General features: G+C 36.2%; 3 protein-coding genes across 3 annotated transcripts; 2 read left to right on the top strand and 1 right to left on the bottom strand.

Moving 5' to 3' along the window:
• On the top strand, positions 1 to 3,234 carry LOC121783810 (receptor-like serine/threonine-protein kinase SD1-8). Its single transcript, XM_042181988.1, has 7 exons — positions 1 to 1,449; positions 1,564 to 1,677; positions 1,786 to 1,967; positions 2,052 to 2,262; positions 2,331 to 2,568; positions 2,653 to 2,803; positions 2,893 to 3,234. Exons 1-7 carry the CDS (start codon positions 285 to 287, stop codon positions 3,112 to 3,114), a joined length of 2,283 nt encoding a protein of 760 aa, XP_042037922.1. The 5' UTR covers positions 1 to 284; the 3' UTR covers positions 3,115 to 3,234.
• Positions 3,235 to 7,459: 4,225 nt separating this feature from the next.
• On the top strand, positions 7,460 to 9,207 carry LOC121783700 (transcription initiation factor TFIID subunit 15-like). The gene is made up of 4 exons (XM_042181847.1): positions 7,460 to 7,609; positions 7,726 to 8,126; positions 8,681 to 8,794; positions 8,903 to 9,207. Exons 2-3 carry the CDS (start codon positions 7,735 to 7,737, stop codon positions 8,769 to 8,771), a joined length of 483 nt encoding a protein of 160 aa, XP_042037781.1. The 5' UTR covers positions 7,460 to 7,609; positions 7,726 to 7,734; the 3' UTR covers positions 8,772 to 8,794; positions 8,903 to 9,207.
• A 3,226-nt stretch (positions 9,208 to 12,433) lies between these two features.
• LOC121783215 (floral homeotic protein GLOBOSA-like) lies at positions 12,434 to 14,436 on the bottom strand. Its single transcript, XM_042181222.1, has 7 exons — positions 14,156 to 14,436; positions 14,019 to 14,085; positions 13,376 to 13,437; positions 13,174 to 13,273; positions 13,052 to 13,081; positions 12,905 to 12,949; positions 12,434 to 12,821 (listed from the first exon to the last, which is right to left on the bottom strand). The coding sequence occupies exons 1-7, from the start codon at positions 14,341 to 14,343 to the stop codon at positions 12,672 to 12,674; spliced, it is 642 nt and encodes a 213-aa protein (XP_042037156.1). The 5' UTR covers positions 14,344 to 14,436; the 3' UTR covers positions 12,434 to 12,671.
• Positions 14,437 to 15,936: the final 1,500 nt, after the last annotated feature.

Below are 15,936 nucleotides of genomic sequence, written 5' to 3'. Positions count from 1 at the left end.
ATATAGTAGTATTGTTTTTATCATTTTAATATCTTATGTTGTGATTGAAACTGAAAGGTGAAGAAAAGGAGAATTTGTGGTTTAGGTGAAGCAGCAGATACAAGTGATCTTTGTCCATTTAGTCTAATTTGGGTAGATAAAAAAATGGTTTTGACATTGCTTCTTGACTTTGAACTCTTTTTTGTGTTAATTATAGTGCACTCGTACCTATCTCTTCTACATTTGTTAAAAAAACATAATCTATTGCAGCAAGATCGAATTTTTATCTCATATTCAAGATTTTGATGGTGCTTGCTCAAACGATGTCGAAAAGATATGCTGCGTGTTTGCTATTCTTGCTATCTTCTGCTTGGTTATCTAATGCAGAAGATACAATAAGGCCAAACACGGTGATGAAAGAGAATGATAGTTTAGTTTCAGCTGGTGGAGTTTTCGAGCTGGGATTTTTCCAAGATGCAGTTTCAGGGCATGTGTTCTTGGGGATTTGGTTCAAGAATCTTGCTAAGAAGAAGCCCGTGTGGGTGGCGAATCGCGACAATCCACTCGAGCATCTGTATGCAAATTTTCAGATCAGGGACGACGGCAACTTGATCGCAACCGACAGAAAGCAAGCTCCTATGCTTGTCAACTATGGTAGGCTTGCAACAAGCTCGAACACCAGCGCTACGCTTCTTGATTCTGGCAACCTCATTCTCAAGCAGGAAGGTGTGATTATATGGCAGAGTTTCGATTTCCCAACTGATACCTTACTTCCCGGGATGAGACTTGGCTGGTTCCGATTGCAGGGAGCTCTGCCACGACGGCAGGTTCTGCTGTCGTGGCTGAGCCCTCAGAATCCCTCCCGTGGCACGTTCTCGGTGGGGACCACCTACAAGGATTCAAGAAAGGTTGCTGTCTGGAACAGAGATGTCAGCCACATGGATGTAGGCTGGCTGGAGAGTGATGGATTTAGGTTCATTTTCAAGAATCCATTTTCTAGTTTCAATCTCAGCTATACCTCTACCCTTCACGAGAGTTACCTCACTCTCAACACCGTTGATGGCTACGACATGTCATGGCTGGTGATAGCCTCGACTGGGCAGCTCGACGAGTATGCTTTGCAGGGAGGGAGGCTCTCCCTCATGCGCCACGACTTGTGTGATGCATCCTGGAAGGAGGAGAACGCGACCGTGTGTTTGGTTGATGGGGCATCCAGGGACTGTCGGGATGGGGATGTGTTTGTAGCGGTGAATGGGTCCGTGGCGTCGTCCATGTTGGCTTTGAATGTTTCGATCATTGATGACTTTGACGACTGTGAGCTGACTTGCCGGACCAACTGTTCTTGCGTGGCTTTCGCCTTTGGGGACGATTCCGGTTGCTGGCTTTACTATGGAAGTAGGAGTGATGTTGATCGCCACAGTGGGAATGGTGTTTTTCATGTACGGAGCTTTGCAGCAAACAAGAAGCAAGGTAAATTTTTTCTTGATGTTATATTGAAATGTAGAGAAATAGTTGTGGCTATGTTCTTGTGATGATCCATGTCATAACTTCCTAGTTTGAATTGTTGTTTCTTTTTTCGGTTAGGTGGAAAGAGAAGGAGGCTGGCAATGATCATCCTCGTGAGCTCAATTGTTCCGGTGATTCTAGCAACTGTAGTCTTGTGGTGCTTCAGACGACGCCATAAATGCATCTTTGCAGGTTTTAAAATTTAAACCATCTTCCATCTCAGAAACAGAACAAGTAGAACAGATGAATATGCATATGATGTTTCAATGTGATTTCTTGACTTTGTATGGATATTGTCAGCGAACAAGGTAACAGATCCTAAAGCTGCCACTACTATTGACATATGGAAAACCAACGATGTTGAGTTCATTGGAGAAGGACACAACTTGACATGCTTTTGCATCGACACGATTGAGAATGCAACAGACACTTTCAATGCAGAAAACAAGCTTGGTGAAGGCGGCTTTGGACCTGTTTACAAGGTGAAGTTTCAACATGTTTGTTATTATTCTGTTGAATTCTTTTCCAATACCAGAGTGTTCCAATTGGTTTCTCCCTCGTTGCAGGGAAAGCTCCCGAGTGGCCAAGAAATAGCGGTGAAAAGGCTTTCAAAGCGATCCGTTCAAGGCGCCAAGGAGTTCAGGAACGAAGTCGCAGTAATCTCAAGGCTTCAACACAGGAATCTTGTCAAAATTCTAGGCTGTTGCATTCAAGGGGAAGAATACATATTAGTGTATGAATACATGATCAACAGAAGTTTGGATTCTTTCATCTTTGGTACGTATTCAAGAATATATCTCGTCATTTGCAAAAATCTGGTAGCTGAACAATTTCCTCTGCTTCAGATGAATCCAAACAATCATTAGTGGATGGGAAGACTCGGGTTCAAATCATTGAAGGGATCGCGCAGGGCATTCTGTACCTGCACAAGTACTCAAGGCTGAGGGTCATACATCGCGACCTCAAGGCGAGCAACATCCTCTTGGATGGTGGTATGAACCCCAAGATCTCTGATTTTGGCATGGCCAGGATTTATGGTGAGAACGGAGCTCGTGCAAAGACAACCAAAATCGCAGGCACCTAGTAAGAAACTCATGTTCCAAGTGTGTTGTATGGAGTTGCATTTTTGTCTAGCATTATGCATAAGTATTGTGTTTGTGTGTTTAGCGGTTACATGTCGCCTGAATACGCTATGGATGGCAATTTCTCGGAGAAATCGGATGTGTTTAGCTTTGGCATTATAGTGCTAGAGATCATCAGTGGCAAGAGGAATATTTCCTTCTTTGAGGCTGATCACTCTCTCAATCTGCTCGGCTATGTAAGCTTCGATAGTCACTCATTTTTTCAGTTTCGTTAGTCATGGAAAAGGAAATGATTTTAACATGAAGGGAAATGGAATCTAATTAGGCATGGAAGCTGTGGAAAGAAGGGAGGAGCATTGAGTTCCTGGACGCGACGCTGCAGGCTGACTTATGCGCGGCTACTGAAGCAGAAAAGTACGTCCGGTTAGGGCTTCTGTGCGTGCAGGAACGAGCTGCAGATCGCCCGGACATGCCGGGTTTTGTAGCCATGGCGGCCAACGACGTAGCTGCTCTTCCTCTGCCTAAACAACCTGCATTTTTGAACTAACAGGACTGCACAGTTTATGCTTTTTTTAATTGTAATTGTATATAGGTCTTTAGCAATGCTAATGTAGATGTAGATTATTATTATATATTTCATTCAAGTAGAAGGGAATTTATTTTTTAATTTTGAAATAGTCAAGCTCTGATCCAGCAATATTTGTTATATTTAAGTAAGCTAAACTACTATGAGATTTCTTGACCATTTAAAAGGTCAAATGCCAGAATTGATGGAAGGGGACATCCACCAATCACCAGTATTCACCTAATCACATACCATGAGATAGCAATATAGCTTGTTAAAATATGATATTACAAAAAATATATAAGTATGTCTTATTTTGTTGACAAAAGACTAAAAAAAATGAGTATTAGACCTGCCATCTTGGATTAGGATACAATCATACATCTCTAGAATGTATCCACTAAAGATTGCGTAATAAATTAAGTCTTAAAGTCCCAAATAATGGTGCAGTTATCTAAATATTGGATGAGTCGATAACTTGCATCTAAAGACAATTTTGATCTAATACTCAAAACTAAGTTAATTTGATTTTCAACACACACACACACACTCGTAGGAATACACTCATACACCAAGGATGTAAACAGAGACCTAAGGGCATCAATAACGCTAGGGGCCGGGCAGCAAAAAGCGAGTCCCGGCCCGGGCATTGCGTTGGACGAGCGGAAGTTGCGGCCTGGGCCGGTCCTGGGGTCCGGCCCGGGCTAGCGTTGGAGGGTTCGGGAAGGGCCGCAAACCCTTTTTTTTATTATTTTTTTGCCCATTTATACCCATTTCTTCAACATTCTTCCACCAATTTCTCAATTTCTATCCTCTAAATTATTTCAATATTTTTTCTAGGACTTGTAATTTTTATTTTTAGGGCTTAATAAAATTTTTTTTCTAGGATTTGTAATTTTTTTCCTAGGATTTGTAATTTTCTTTTTTCGACTGAACAATAAATTTTCCCGGTTTGAATTATTCAACGTATTGCATTTACGAGTAAAATAGGTTGAAGTTGTGAATAATGTCATTTATTAGTTGCGGCCCGGGTTGGGGCCTGCAGGGTTAGAGCAGTTGGGGCCTGGGCCGCAACTGTAGGGGAATGATGACGTGGAGTGGACTTGGGGCCTAAAATGGGGGATGGGGTTAATGATGCTCTAAGTTTAAAACAAAATTCACATAATATCAGTTAGATCAAAATTTGGATGGTGGATGTGATAGTTAAAAAATACTTAATTTTTCACCATAGCTATAAGATTCATCAATCTAGAGTTACAACTTGCTCATTACAATATTAGAGTTTTCTCATTACAAAATAACGATGTTATCATTAGCTTGATACAAACAAATCGCAAAATTAGTGTGAATTATGAAAACCTCAAAATTAAAGTGGCACAACATAATGGTGAAATTTTAGACTATACTATAACTGCAAATTATGAAAAATCACATATTTATAACCTCTATATAACTATTAATTTTAATAATAACAAATCACCTCGTATAAAAATGGAATCTATTAGATGTTCATGAATTTCAACTACTCAACAATTTCTGTTTTTTTTCGATAAAACTAGAATCTGTTAGATCTTCATATAATTACTTTCACTTTCAAGTGGATAGTTAGAACTTAGATGCAATAAGGCAAAAATGTACAGTCATCAGCTTATGGTTAATTTCACTAGTAAAAGTAGAAATGTAACAAGTTTAGGGTCATGAAAATAGTAACGTCATTATATTAGTAGTAATATATATTGTGATTGTGGTCTTGCATGAAAATTAAGAAGCATCTCCCAAAGAGAGGAATCGAATCAGTCCCCATTTCCTTTCCTTTCTTTTTGCTTTTTTCACAGTTTGCAACAGCTCTCTTTAACACTCCCCAAGAAAATGGTGGGTGATATGCTCATGCATGTCTTAATTAGGGTTTTCTTTTCTTTCCATTTCCATTATTACCATTTCTTGTTTCTTGGAGTTTCCCACTTTCCCATCCAATTCCCACCTACATAAACCATATATGCATATATTAATCATTCAAACCATTGTTATAGTATTAAATTATGATATCTTCAATCCATAATGTGTACTCCATATAGTAAACGGTAGTAGTATACAATTATTACATAATTAACAACTTAATTAATTAGTAGTATTAATTTCACTGCTTGAGAGAGAAGGGAAGGGGGGATTCAAACTGGGTATAAATAATTAAAGATCATTAGGGCAAAAGAAAATGTGACAGCAAAAAAGCCATGGCAGTGTATAGAGAGGGAAAAAGAAAAGATAATAAAAGAAAAGATGGTCAAATTGAACCTCGAAGACTACTTCAATTCTCTTCCATCATCAGCTTCGACTATCTTTATCGAAACTCTACCATTTTCACTTTCTTTCATTTTTGAAACACCCCCAATTAAGTTTCCCATTTAATAGTATTAATTAGTATACATCCTTAATGGATTAAAAAAAGAAATATTTTTTTACTCAAAATTGCTGGCCAACATCATCCTTGGGAGTTCCAGCCATGCAACTCCTTCGATTTCAGCTTCAGATAGTTTTATTAAAATCTGACACACACGAGTGGACACTGCACTCTATCATTGCATCCAAAAAATTCCATTATTTTTTTACATTAAAATAAATAAATTCATACTGTAGTTTATTCTGGGTAAAGCCAGGCCTCAGTATGTCACAATTTTATTAGTTTTTCATAACTGATACTAAAACACTACCTCAATAATAATTTTTTGAAATTATATATACATTTAATTGGAGTGCCATATTATTGCCTGTAATTACATAAAGTGAATGAGACCGACAAAAAAAGCAATTTAAGTTCACCGGCCTGTTTTGTAATAAAATGACAAATTTAGTCCTAAAATTAGTGAGTGTCTAAATTAAAGTGATTAAAGTTGAGAGTGTAGTAGCATATATTTGACTTGCCATATTACAACTCAAGCTTCAAGTACGAGACCACGAATATTCAAAAGAAATAAAAGAAAAAGGAATCACAATTTTTAACTTAAATAGTGACTTGCTGGAGAGTTGGTCTGGAGGGTATATTATAGAAAGAGAAACAATTAGATAAAATGGGGTCATTGCAAAAGATTTGGAATATTCAATTTGTCTGGCAATTATAAATGCTAATTACTTCTTTTTCTCGCTTGGAATATTAATGTTAAGAGCATCTCCAATGGCGGCGAGCGGGCCGGCTATTCAATTTCTGGCGCTCGCCGGTCCGCTTGCCGAACCATTGGAACCGGCGACCGCCAAATCGGCGAAAAAATCGGCGTGCCCACGCCGATTCTCGGGAGCTGGCCGATGCGCTCGCCGATCGGCTGACCGCCATTGTAGGTTCCCGATCGGCGAGCAATCGGCCAGCCGATTTTAAAAAAATTTTTATTTAATATTTTTTTGTGGGACAAACTCATTCTTGGTTGTTTCTCTTTTATATAGACATCCTTGAAGGTTTTAAGTTCCACTTTCGACGTGGGACAAACTCATTCTTGGTTGTTTCTCTTTTATAGAGACATCCTTGAATGTTTTATGTTCCACTTTCGATGTGGGACAAACTCATTCTTGGTTGTTTTTCTTGTATAGAGACATCCTTGAATGTTTTATATTCCACTTTTGATGTGGGACAAACTCATTCTTAGTTGTGTTTTTTTAATTAATGTACTTTTTTAAATTTTAATATTATTATTGAGTTTTTCCGTATCTGTGTCGTAAATTTAATTCCGTATTTTGTGTGATTGTCAATTATTATTTATTTTATATAACTAGGAGTGATGTGGCTAGGCTATTGCTAGGCTATTGCTGGGCTATTTGCTTGTCCTGATGATGTGGCATGAGGATTTTTAGTGCTGATGATGTACCAGGAGGAGTTTGTGACTAGGCTATGACTGGGCTATGGCTGGGCTATGGCTGGGCGAAAGACATTGTGGATGCCCTAACGGTCGTCTTCTTTTGTCACATGTACAAAATATTCTGGCTTATCCGAACTTCACATATATTTAAATTTATACTAATATTTTGCATGCAACCTCTATAAATAAATTTGACTATCAATTCTCTTGTGGATTTCAATCATTTTTCATTTTTCATTAGTTGAATAAGCTAACTATTAACTAGGGTTCATTAGTCCAATTAAAATTAATTTATAGCTATAAGTATTTTTGAAGATTTGATTTGCAAATTTGAAAAGAAAGGCATTGCTGGAAAGCAAAGGGTGGAATTTGTTGAGACACTCCAAAATCCAGTAGCCTTAAAAGCATAGGCAGATAAGCTTTATCAAATTCCACGAAATATTTACCATCTTTACTACAGAATCCCATATTTTCATTATACATAATTATTGCAAATGATGCACCACCACCACCATAATATTCCCTTCCTCTCGAGCCCCATTCCCCACTATATATAACCCTTCTTCACCACCACCATTTTTCTCACACATCCTATCCCACATTTAGCTCTAAATTTGTAACCTTCCTAGCTCATTGTAAGATTTTCTATCTTTCCCAACATCAAATTCTTCATTCTTTATTAACTTATTATATGTATATGCATGTTAATTATTTTGTGAGATGGGAAAATGTGACTAATTTTTATGTATAGGGAGAAAAAATGAACAGGCCAGGAGACTGGAACTGCAGGTCATGCCAGCACCTCAATTTCCAGTGGAGGGACTCGTGCCAGCGCTGCGGCGACCCGAGGCCCGGGGATAGGGCGGACTACGGCGGATTCGGGGGCAGAGGGTCCGCCACGGCGGCGGTCGCCTTTGGGTTCACGGGCCCAGACGTCAGGCCCGGGGACTGGTACTGCTCCATTGCCAACTGCGGGGCCCACAACTTTGCCAGCCGCTCCAGCTGCTTCAAGTGCGGCGCCGCCAAGGACGACAGCGGCCCCGCCGCCTTCGACTCTGAGATGTCGAGGGCCCGTGCCTTCGGGTTCGGCGTCGGAGGGGCCGGCGCCGGTGGCCGCTCGGGCTGGAAATCCGGCGACTGGATTTGCGCCAGGTAAGAATAATAAGTACTAATTAATTAGTTACACGTTGTAACTTACTATTTAAAGATTTGTGTTTAGTTAGTTACTAAGTCGGTTTTGTTGCATGATAGAACAGTACTAATATCTAATTTTGTGAATAAATTCACGTGTCTTTGGTACATAATATGGTGGACTAGTATTAATAATGTAATACAGTGTACAATTCTACTTAAAAAAAATACGATGACGGATCCAGGAAACGAAACTCTTAGAGTTAGACAAAAAGAGGAAGATCGACGGTGCGACTTTTGTAATTGGATGTTGGGTAAAGAACCAAAATTATCCAACATCCAAAATGACATAGGAGGGTAGGTAGGGACTGAGTTGTCGCATACTAAAGTCAAAGGCCGAATTTAATGAATTTTTCCAGCCCTTGTGGCTGATAGCGAGACCAGTCGACCCAATTCTATATGAATTTGCTCTTGCAATATATAGCATAAAATTTGAATTCTATTTTTACAATAATATAGAATTACATGTTCTTATAATGTCATGAGATGAGAACTAATACTGCTGCTTCACACAGGCCGGGTTGCAACGAGCACAATTTCGCGAGCAGGATGGAGTGCTTTAGGTGCAATGCACCGAGAGACACCGGGAGCAAATCTTCGTTCTAATGCAACAAATTCTCCATTTTTGGGTATAGATTTAAAATCAACACCCGAAATAATTATATTTCAATTATTACGTTGTTTGGACATATCTATTTAATTTAAATGATTGATTTGAATTTGATTTGTGTTTTCAGGTTCAAGAATTGGAAGCGAATGAAAGAGATAATCAAGATTTGAACACAAAGGACGAGGATGAATGTTTCTTTTTGGAGCTACTTTGGAATTTCGTCATTTTCTATTTTCATCTTTTTTTCTTTTGTAATATTTTAATTTCCTTTTTTTTGAACTTTAGGGAGCATTAGGTCAATTCATGGTACGCAGAGCTGAATCTTTTATTAGTAGTAATTGTAGTTTGGTTTGAGATATTAATTATTGTCATGTACTTTCCTTGCTGTTTTGAGATCTAATTAATATCTACGTGTCCACCATCTTTATTTTATTCCATAAATTCGATAAAGTTGTGGTAAATTGCTCTTTTTTATTGTACGTAACATGCAACTAAAGTTAAGACCAAGAGTCCTTAAAAAATTTAAGAGCCAATTTTTTTCTAGTAATAAGTGTGTATGTTTATTACTCCATCAACCAACAATATGTGATTAAATTTAAGGGACCATTTCTATCAAGTATAGTAATAAATTTGTACGGTATTTATTCGTCAAGATTTAAGGCTTTGGAAGTCAGTTTTTCGGAATTTATAATAACAATTTTCGGAATTTGGAAGCCTTTTCGGAATCTTTTGTGTCTCATCTTTATCATTTAATTTAATCTATAGATTACCGAATACTATTATCAAGTTCTATATATATTTAGATTGCATTCCATTCTATTCCAATCAACTTCTTTTAGAATTTGACATGTACTATATATAATTTCATGGTATCACTATATATGTTATTGCCGAATTGATAAGATTGATTAAGACTAAAACTGATTTAAGCTTAGACTTTAGTAATTGAGTTGAAAGATGTATATTGTATGAAATGAAAAGAGATTTAAGGTGCTTAAGAAATCCAAGTTCACATTGGATTCCAAAGCTTTTAAGATAACAACATTCTTTTGGAGTCTTTTTCATTGACCTCCTCATTGGGCTGCATGCACAAGGAGAGAGAGAAGTGGTCAAAAAGTGAGCACCAAAAATTGATTAATGTCTGCTGCTACACTCCATTATTTCGCTTTTAGGGAGATTCTTGCTTCCCTTTAAGCAGGCTTTACAAAAATTGATTCATGTGCTTTGTTTATACACACCTCAACTTCTTTGTATATGGCTAGCTGGCCCTTGAGGACCTCGGTTGCTAGTTGCTACAAATACATGCGACCGTCTCGTTGAAATCGGTGGATTGGTGGTGAGCTTGAGTGCGAACACGAACACGAACATATGAGAATTAATTATACACACATATTGGACTAACCAAACCACTTAATATTAGTTGGATACACGTAGCAAAAAAAATATTGATAGAGACTCGCAAGTAAAATTATTTTATTATAATCACATACACGTGTGTATATAAATAAATGAAATTATTTTCTAACAATTTTGCAAACTACAGATTCAGAGAGAACACATATAATTATTAAACATTGGAAAAACAATTAAAGACACACAAATGGTCATAACTGTTTTATACTCCCTCCGTCCCGCACTACTCGCACGTATTTCCTTTTTGGGCGTCCCAAGTTACTTGCACTCTTTCCATTTTTAGTAAAAAATTTCACCTACAGCCGTCATTTTTTACTTTCCTATACACTCATTCCTTAATCTCCGTGCCGAAAAGGAAATGAGCGAGTAGCTCGGGACGGAGGGAGTATATTTGCAGAACAGTACTATCAGAATATCTCGTACAATTTGAATCTGGCAAATACTAACACAAATGAAATAATAAAAAAAAAACACAAAAAAGTTGACTGCATTTGTGATAACTGAATATGCTAAATTATTCCTCCACATTCCACCTTTTTCCAAGAAAAAAAGCAATGTGACACTTAACCATCTTCTCTAACTTCATCTTTTAATTCGCAAGCTAAATTCTTTACCACATAATCTCTACTAATCAATTTATATATCTCATTAAATTCCATCATTTTCCCTTTTATTTTGAATTGAACCGCTTATGGGGTCGACAACATCTCGATAAACCTATTACAGTGTTGAATATAATTTTCGACAAACTCAACAAACATTTACATGCATGTGTATAGCTACAGATCACACACCAATATTTACATGCATGTGTAATGAAATTAGGCTCTAGCTAAATATACTTAATTGGACCATGGTGATGTAAGGTATTTTGAAACCTTGAAAATCTCTTTAAATTTGAAAAGAGCTAGCATTAATAAAAAAGACAGAGGATGAAGACAATTAATAATTGTCACATCATCATATAAATTCTACATCAATTGAAAAGCTCTCAAATTCATGCATGTAGTGAAAGAAACTTTGGACACCTTTAAACCGTGACTTTAAATCCATATGGCCCCCCCAAACACATACCATTATAGACTAATAAAAAATGGGTTTGATTTTTATCTTAAACTAACAACTGTGATAGTCAATGATTGCAAAAAAATGTGAAACATTTTTATCCAACAATTCTAAGTGCCATAGATTGCTTTTATTCACTCAAAAAAGAAAAAGATTGCTTTTAATTACTTTCTTTTTATGTTTACGGAGAGTAGCATAAAAGCATAATTACTGAGTTAGTAGGCCATGCTGACTTTGTGTAATAATAAGCTTTCAAATGGGCCCCTAAACACCTTTTAAGGTTCAATGGCCACTAAAACCATTTGGGCCCACCATTTATTAACCACCATCTTGATTATTTGTTATTTGAAATAACATACAAACTGATCAAAGTTATAAGTAGAATAATTTATTTAACATTTATTTCTATGAATTGTCAAGCAACTATAAAATGAATAAAGGCCAGAGTTTCTTATATATGGGCCCAATAGCTTAATTGTGATAAATGGGCCTCAGCCCATACAGTATAAAATAAAATTGTACATTGAAATAAAAGCCCAATAACTAATTAATGATCCAGTTAGTATATGACAACACTAAAATACTAAATAAGTCAAAAAATCAAAATGAAAAATTGTAAATCCGATAGAGCAAGATCTCTTACTTTTGTGAAATATTCATAGTTACCTATTACAAAAAGGAAAAGTATTAATCATAAAACAACGGCCGTGACACTTGTACATAAAAATTTCGAGCTCAGTTTTCAGATTTGGATCTACTCTTACATTTAATTAGTACTACTCCCCTGCCCCATAAAATATCAACATTTGAGATGATACGAGTTTTATGCACAATTGGTAAAATAAGAGAGAAAAATAAAAAGTAGTAATTGGTGTATTGTTAGTGAATAATGAGGTTCACCTCATTAAAGAGACATAAGGCTATTTTTATGAGACGGACTAAAATGAAAAATGTCCATAGTTTTATGAAAAAAACGGAAGTATAAAATTATGTGCTTATGGGCCCTCTAGTATTTTGGGTGATGAAATACCTATTGATCATTGATTCATTCCCAAAAAAAAAAATTTCAAGGGAAAAGGAATACAAATATCATTGGTATTCAAGTTCTATCTCAAACCCTAGAATTTGAGATGGAGTGAAAAATACCATAAACTTAAACAGCTATTATCACATATAGATATAGATATGCAAACTCATGATAAAGCACACTACTAGTTCATGACAAAGTGTTCTTACAAGTCACCACAAAATACTAGGAGGGAATAGTGTAGTTAGGCTTGAACAAGACAGCCACCACCACTCACAACACACACTTAGACAACCAACAAATTAACACATTACATTACAGTAGTCTTCCACAAACATCAACTAAAATCCCAAGTTGTGTTGTTATTTGTAAATTTTAAGGTAAGGAGCTCTTAGAAACGCTCCTGCAGATTAGGCTGCATCGGCTGCACGCGAAAGGCGAAGGGCATCTGCTGCTGAGCTTCATAGTCTGCGACTTGCTGATCGTACACGCCCTGCGCCTCCATCACGTTATCATCCATCGGATCCAGATGCATCTGCCGCTGCTCATCGCAAAATTGAACATTTTTCTCAATCAAATGGTGGCACAATTTCAGATGTATGTATTATGTAGGCAAACTATTACCAGCTTGAATAGAAGGTTCTGGTTCTCCTCCTCCATCATTTCATTCTGGAATTATTTTTAGTAACACAAACATTAGTAGACATACATAACATGTGTGGAAAAAGTGAGAAAAATTAAAATTGAGAGAATGTGGTGTGATGTTTATACATGTTTCCTCATCATCCGCACAAACTCCATCTGTAACAGTAAAAAAAGAAAATAAGGAGGTTTTAGATACATAATCATTTATAAAATAGTACTATTGAATATATGTATGTAATCATAAGGACCTGTTTGGCTTTGAGAGTTGTAATTCCATTTTCAAGGGCTTCCTCCAACACCATCAGCTCCCTGTAATTCAAATTAGATATGTCTTCTCCTTTCAGGTGCCTGGGCCAAAAAAAAGATTCTAAATTTCAAGAAAAAAATGGGAAGATGGGAAACATCAAGGTAGAAAAAGGAAGGAAAAAGAAAACCCCAGATTATTACAACCTCAATTGAATCTGCATGCCGTCATTTTCTTTCTTGATTCGATTGATTTCATTGTCCAAGTGCTGCATTTTTCAACAGTAATACTATGTTAGTAGATCCTTTATAAATGATAAATAAATAAACATAAATATGCAGATCTATAGATTAAGCTAATGATATATTCAATCAAAAAACCACTGAAATCTTGATAAGAACCAACAGGCCAAGAAGGAGCACATCAAGTACAAAAAGGGGAGCCCTACAACTGAATCTCTATTTGAGGGTACATAAATACATAAGTTTATTTCCCTTTCTTGTGCTAAGAAACTGCAGTAGTATTCATAATTTTTTTTTCACAAATTTTTGCAACCAAAGGAAAGAGAGATAATGACAATTTTTTACCAGATCTGTTGACAGATGTAACATCTTATGCAGTTTTTGGAGTTCTTTGTCATGGAAAAGTGCTAAAATGGTAGCTAGTAGCAGAAACAGAAAGGGCCATGGATAGATCCAGAGATGGAAACCTTCAAACTGTATAAAGATCTTTCACAAAATCCAATCTTTGAGACATTTTACACACTTTTAGCACAAACCCATGTTGGTTTTGCCAAATTCTAGAATTCTAGGGCTAAAATTTATGATATTCCACACACATAGTTAATACCTCATGTTTTGCATCCCAGAGCCTCTTTCCAGACAGTTTGTGGTACTGATCCAACATGTCAACAAGCCTTTAAAAGACAAACATAGAAATTAGGTAGTGAAAAATCAAGAAACTAAACAAAAACACACACAACATACGTAGTGGAAGGACTGCAGAAATCGTGCATCTTGCCGGAGTTGGCGAAGATGATGACAGAAACATGAGCATCGCACAAAACACTGATCTCCTTAGCTTTTTTCATGATCCCATTTCTTCTTTTGGAGTAGGTGACTTGCCTGTTGCTTGAGTTCTCAATCCTCTTGATCTCAATCTTACCTCTACCCATCTTCAAAGATCACTTTTTTCTCTATTTCTCTCTCTTGTTTGGCCTTTTCACACCAGGAGAAACACTTTTAATGCTGAAGAAGGAGAGGGGAAATTGATAAGAATATGAGGGGTATGTAATGGCATTTTCCCTTTGTAGGAATGAGGGACAAGAAACTTTCGAAAAACTCAGCAAAAGACAGCCGTTTAAGGAATTACGGTCTGTTGACAAAGCCTAGCCAACTGTAATAAATAAAGATAAAAGATTAAATTTTTTTGGTTTTGTTGTTATTCTCATAGTTTCACCTTGTTGTCTTTTGGTCTCTCTATATCCTTGCAATTGAAGCGATGAAACTCAGTAATTTATTCGTTCTTGTAGATAGGGTTAGTAGGTTTCCAGTAATCTTGAAATTAGGGTTTTCAGTGAGAGGTGGAGAGAAGAAATCATGTGGTTACTTGTGATTAGTGTGTTTCTTGAATTGAAATCTTTACCATCAAATCAAAATCAAAATGTTGGTCAGAGAAGGAAAATGGCTATTGATGGGAATTTAGAAGGGCTATAGCTCTATAAGATATGAGATGGGACAGGAAAGTGTTATCAATCCGGTTTTGAGTCTCAACAACATTCGACCACCAAATTAATAAGTGTGTAATGTAAGGCAAGATTTTAGTCAAAATGTCAAGTCTATGTAGCTCGACTCGATATTCCTGGCAAGGGTGAGGAACTCAATAAAAATAATTGATCACATATTTATCTAATTATATAAATCAGAGATGTTCCTATACATATTTATTTCTTTTAGCTAGATGAATATAGGTTGAGCTTGAATATCACTTCAATAAGTTGAATTCTAGTAACCCATTACTAGATTTAACCCAAAATCACTTTATTTTGTACGAATTCACAACCAATAAGTAGTTTTTTACCATATGAAATAGGAGTAGTATTTATCGAATAAGAAATTATTTTGGTTGAATTTTTTTTACTACATGCAATACATTTATATGCTAGATCATTCATTTCCGGGATACTATTATAAGTTGGATATGATATGGGACTAAATAAAGTGCATGCAATCTTGTATATTTTTCTTACCGAATAAATTTTGCAAACTATACTCCAATAAAATTGTCATTGCGCAATGAGTGGTTGAGCTTGACACTTCTCTGTTTATATGATTAATACGCAATTACATGATTAAATTAATTAATTAAGAACTATTGAACGACAATTATCCACGATGCTTAAATGAAACGTTGCTATCAAAATTTTGGTTTGTTTGATTTTTATTAAAAAAAACTACACATAGTGTATATATAGGTTTGCATTAGGTGATGTAATATTGAACCTAAAACCTCTAATATAGTGTAATATTTACGTTACAATTATTACTAATACATAATTATTGTTTAAAATCCTTATGAAAACCACTATATAAATATTTTTAGAATTAGTTAGGCACATTAATTTATATGTATTCTCAACTTTCAACTTCTCAAAATGTGAGTTAGAAAGTTTTCTCCTCTCTTTTAAAAGTGGGGTTAAGTGTCTTGATATGGACATATACATGAGATTTGATTTTGATATCTTGTATTGGGCTTTTTGAGTTTGATA

This window comes from Salvia splendens, chromosome 21, assembly GCF_004379255.2.
Source record: "Salvia splendens isolate huo1 chromosome 21, SspV2, whole genome shotgun sequence".
Taxonomy (NCBI): Eukaryota; Viridiplantae; Streptophyta; class Magnoliopsida; order Lamiales; family Lamiaceae; genus Salvia; species Salvia splendens.
The sequence above is the reverse complement of the archived record's forward strand: the minus strand, read 5'-3'. Positions and strand labels throughout refer to the sequence as shown.